This window comes from Triticum urartu, chromosome 5 (genome assembly GCF_003073215.2).
Source record: "Triticum urartu cultivar G1812 chromosome 5, Tu2.1, whole genome shotgun sequence".
Classification (NCBI taxonomy): Eukaryota; Viridiplantae; Streptophyta; class Magnoliopsida; order Poales; family Poaceae; genus Triticum; species Triticum urartu.
In genome coordinates this window covers 519925000-519929962 of record NC_053026.1, presented here as the reverse complement: position 1 = coordinate 519929962, position 4963 = coordinate 519925000, and the positions used below count along the sequence as shown (strand labels likewise).

The following is a 4963-nucleotide window of genomic DNA, read 5'->3' as shown; positions in this document are numbered from 1 at the left end:
CGAACGGCAAAATTTTGAAACTCATCTTGGCTACAGGGCTTGAGACCCCATGACATTGCGCCTCGCATCTTTGACCTCTCCCGAAAGAAAAATTGCTCCTTCTAGCAAGCTCTACACAACAATCTGTGGATCTCTAACATCGACATTTCCAATGGCCTTTCCCTTGGTCACGTCCAAGAGTTTGCAAATCTTTGGGGAAAGCTGAATTATGTCGCCCTTGAGGAGGGGATGGATGATTCAATTGTATGGAAGTTCACTAAAGATGATATGTACTCCGCCTCTTCGACATACAAGGCACAATTTGAGGGCTTACTACTTCGTATCTGGTGCAATCGGTCTGGGCAGTGCGGGGATGGAAATGTTAGCGAGGAGGGTGAACAGCATCCAGCTTCTGCTGTGGCTGTTTTTATGTGGGCAAATTTGCCATGGCAACTCAAGAGAGGAGGCAAACCAGAACGCGAAGTTGGGAGGAGGGTTGTCTTGCCTCACAAGGCCTGGAGGAACTGGGTGAGTTGGGGGGGGGGGGGGGGGGGGGGGGGGGGGGGGGGGGGGGGGGGGGGGGAGCGTCGGTGATGGCCTAGGAGCTGACGTCAGCCAATATTGGCGTCCAAGATATATATCACACGGTGTAGCATTGGGACTGCCCTAATACATTGTAGAATGCCGCTTCAATGCGCAGCGCACATATCTCAAATCATATGCCTGGAACTAGAAGAACACCTCATCTATAACCTTTTGGTCCAAGATCAGGTCGGAACCAGAACAAAGAGATGGGATGCCCTTAGCACACTCGTCCATTAGCCACGAGGTGAAAAAGTTTGGCGTTCACATTTCCCTCCTTGAGCCAGCGCAGACACGATGTCATAGCGACACCAAAGCGCAGAATAACCAGGTTGGCAATAGCAATCTGTACCAAGGATTGCCTGAACAGTGATAAAAAAAAAGCTTCGATAAATTCGAGCAGCGATTCCTGGTATGGCAAAGCAAATCTTTACAAGTCATTGCAAAGTAGAGAAAGAAGGAAGAAAGCTCACAGTTCTCGCCACACAAAATTCCTGAAGCTCTTACCGAGGACAACAAGGACATACTAGATTTCACCCATGGAGCCTGTGTCTACATATATTCTGAACATAATAAATTGGCAGTTCCCCTATAGACTGAATTTCACACGAGCTATCAATCCTTCTTCACTCGGTCCCTTGCTGCTTTAGCGGAGCTTGAGCGCTCGGCCTGCGAGAACATGATGAATACATGCATAACGGCAGTCACCATTGCCAATCCAGAAGCAAAGAGGATCACTCCTTTCCATGTTGACAAGAGCTGGGTCCACTGTAAGAATCTATGAGCACCATATAGGAGGAAACATGACCAAGACAGGACCACCTGAGCCAACAGCAAGAATTCAAGTGAGACCAAGAAATAAGCTATTTGTATATGGTAATATGAGCTCCCCTTTTATTCTGAAAGAGCATGAGCATAATCTTAGAAGTTCTCATAGCAGAATAGAAGAGCTGCACACATCTGCAGATGTACCCACTTACCTATGGCATGCTATAAGAATAAGAGAAAAATATTCTGTCATGTTGTAGTTGTGTGGGAAAAATGAATAATGTTGTCGTGCCATGTCACATGATCATATTGAGCATTTTCCTGCTTCTTTTTCTATTCAAAGGCACTATTCTAATTCTGTACATGTCAATAGTTTGATAATAAGTGTCGCATTATGTTACAAGGTGCTAAAGGACCTTAAGGGCACATGTGACTGCATACTATTTTAGTTTCTTAACATCCACTCCGTCCATTCCACTCTAACTGTCCCTGCCCTTGGACTCTCCGTTCAAAATAATTGTCCAGCGAGAATCGGTATGTTAATACAATGTTTACAACTTATACCTACTTTAATGATTTAGAAGAGGCTTGGCTGTAGCATGGAATTTAACTGGGGTATGCATGGTCGTGTTTAGTTAGCTCTTCTTCAGATTTAATGTTTTCTTTCCCTGCAAGCTTGGTGGGCTGAGGGTTTTTTCACATTGAAACAGAGGGAGTAATAATTGACGCAGATTTTTTATGTCAAAAGTTAATGATATTGCATAAAATGGTGCCTTGGTTATGTTTTACCATCAAAGATTTCACTGGACGACCAATTGGTATAATTTCCTCATCAAAAGTACCAGTTGCTATATGTTTGTCCAATAACGCGTCCTGTCACAGGGAAAGAAAATTAGTGACTAGCACGTCAGCCAATCCATGGTTTGTTCCAACAGTAACACATTATATGATCATAGTTTCCTACAATTAATATTATTAGTTCCATACCTTTGCTACAAATATATCTTTGCACCATTTTGAAACATCCTCATCCGAGTTAGGCATATCACCCATTGAATGGCGTTTTATGCGGACATGAACCTATAATAACAGTGGAGTTGTAAATATGATTGAAATACCAAAGGTACCAAATCAAAAATCTTCGAGCTAGAATCCGACGGGTTCTGAAAAACAACTCAGGTTGCTATAAATATATTTTTTAATCACAAATATTTTCAAGAAATTTAATGGCTAAAGTTCACAGCTAGTAAATTTCTACAGACTGCAGAAGTTAGAATACTTACAACTGATGATTGTCCCTGAAGAATACGCAGTATTGTTGGTTTAGGCGAATCTTCCGGAATAATCACTGTTGTATCGTAGATAGCTGGGACAAAGTCACGCATAATACTTACAGCTGATACAAATCCCTAAGATGTCACAAATGAAAAAGAATTGTTAGAATAACGACACTTCTGAGATAAACTAAGTACTAAGATGTCGCAAATGAAAAAGAATTGTTAGAATATCGACACTTCTGGGATAAACTAAGTACATGGAGATAAAATTTGGAAAAAATGTTCAAATGCACAGCGTCAAAGTACCAAATATTTGTTCTGACAAAGTGTTCATGTAGGTTTTGACCATCGGAAGGGAAGGCGAGATTTTTTGTTACCATACTAAACGAGTTAATTCTGCAAGACAACAGGTGGTTTTGCCGTAACAGGTGGTTTTGTGGATGCGGTGACGAATATTGAGTCGTTTTGACAATAAAACTGACCAACTGAGTCCACCTGTCAGCACAGCCATGTTAATTAGTTGCCAATGCGAGCAGGCTGATGTGCCGGCAAGGCAGGGCCGTGGCACGAGACAAGGAGAGGAACAGAGGAGGGCAACCACAGGGAGCTTGTCAGCAAGGCAACCCGCTGTGCTCTGGGGGTCACCAGTGGTGAGCCCAGATCACGTTGGTTGCTACCCCGTGTGGTCGCAGTAGCGTCAAATTAGTAGGGGGAAACATCAATGGAGAAGAGAGCATTTTGTGTTTGAGAAGATTTTTCCAAAGGCTCACTTGAGGTGGAGATCGAGAGGCGGCGGCAGCGGTCAGAACTGGAGAAGGGCATCCTAAATTTGGCGACAAACCAGCACAGTAGCCTCCAGTCAACCTTCCCGCTCGTTCACAACTATCCTCTGTCTAATCCCCTTACTAATTTAATTTTGGACCAGCGAATTGCTGCATCGAGGTCATCTTCTTTGTCTCTGACCTTCACTATCTCCAGCATGTCCTCGGACTCATTCCTGCTTCCTGCATGTCCCTAAGGACCATGCACATCCTCTTGACCATGTGTGCATACTCTCGTGCAGGGAGCTGAGCCAGCACAGTCCACCTATGTTGCCATCTGCCACTGTCCAGCCCTCACCCAACACAATCCCGCTCCTCCGCTTCCAAGTAAAACACATGAGTTTCTGGCAAACCAGGACTTCGCATGCACCAACCCCCCTAATTCCATACTCCATTCCTCCTTTCCGATGTGGGTAGAGCGCAGCCGACAAAGGCCACGGCAGCTGGTCCCAGCTCCCAATTTTGACCAGAGAATTGCCGAATCAAGGTCACTGCATGGCTGCTTCCAGTCACATCAGGAGAGAAGAGAATGAGACCGAGACAGCGGCATTGGCATGAGAGAGACAGAGAGAATAGGAGGACCTGACTTGTGGAGCCCATAAGCTCATGTCCACTTAAGCATGAGGCATGAGTAATTCGACGTGAGTTTCTGGGCTCTATGTCATTTTCACCGTGAAAGGTTTGGGTGCAGCACTACAGGCTACCTCAGAAGTCGTGGTTGTTTTTATAAAATATCCACAACCTGCCCATTTGTGTTAACAAAGCCAAAAACCTGTGGTTTTGCGCAATCAACTCTGTTATAAGAGAAGATAAATCTAAGAATTGTATACGTGTCACAACCAAGCATTATAAAAATTGTACAAAATGAGACCAGGTAAACAGAGAAAACTAGGGACGGATTTGACATCTGATGTGCAAAGTTAGTACTGCACAGAGTACGATATTTCAGTTTGGAAGAAACAAATTGTATACCTTTGTTCGTGGAATCAGCACATTCCTAGGTGCTGTCAAACCCTGTGAGACTGCATATTCTTGAGCTGCTAAAAGTTTTGCTGGAGTAAATCTTGTACCCTCAACAAAAAGGGCAAGCCAAAATGATCTGGGGAAGTCTTTCAACCTTTGAAGACCCGACTGCGTTTAAGAGTGTAAATATCATTAATTTACTATGAACCGCAAAGTATTGTAGTATTAGGTAAGGTGGAAAATACTTTAAGTGTTTTTTCATCCTTTGCCCAGCTTCTCTCCAAAAAGAGGTACTCTGCAAACCACATGGACCAACCAATAACCTGCAATAGTTGATCAAGGTATGAGACAATCAATAACTACTTTCTTCAGCTACATGCATGTGCGGCCCATTCTAGATAATGCCTGTTGAAGTTTCCATAAAAGAATCTACATGGACCATAGAGATCATGCTTGTCTGATGCATAGAGATATTATTATGTCTGTGCCATGATATCCGGCTTTAGTTCTCCAGTGCTACAATTACTTGAGTATCCTCAGTTCCAGCAAAAAAAAAATAGCATCCATTCAATA

The 4963-nt window shown here is 43.5% G+C and overlaps 1 protein-coding gene across 1 annotated transcript; it reads right to left on the bottom strand.

Annotated features, from left to right (window-relative positions):
• Positions 1-931: 931 nt before the first annotated feature.
• On the bottom strand, positions 932-4750 carry LOC125510325 (1-acyl-sn-glycerol-3-phosphate acyltransferase PLS1). The gene is made up of 6 exons (XM_048675481.1): positions 4636-4750; positions 4400-4558; positions 2613-2738; positions 2317-2409; positions 2119-2202; positions 932-1383 (listed from the first exon to the last, which is right to left on the bottom strand). Exons 1-6 carry the CDS (start codon positions 4696-4698, stop codon positions 1177-1179), a joined length of 732 nt encoding a protein of 243 aa, XP_048531438.1. The 5' UTR covers positions 4699-4750; the 3' UTR covers positions 932-1176.
• Positions 4751-4963: the final 213 nt, after the last annotated feature.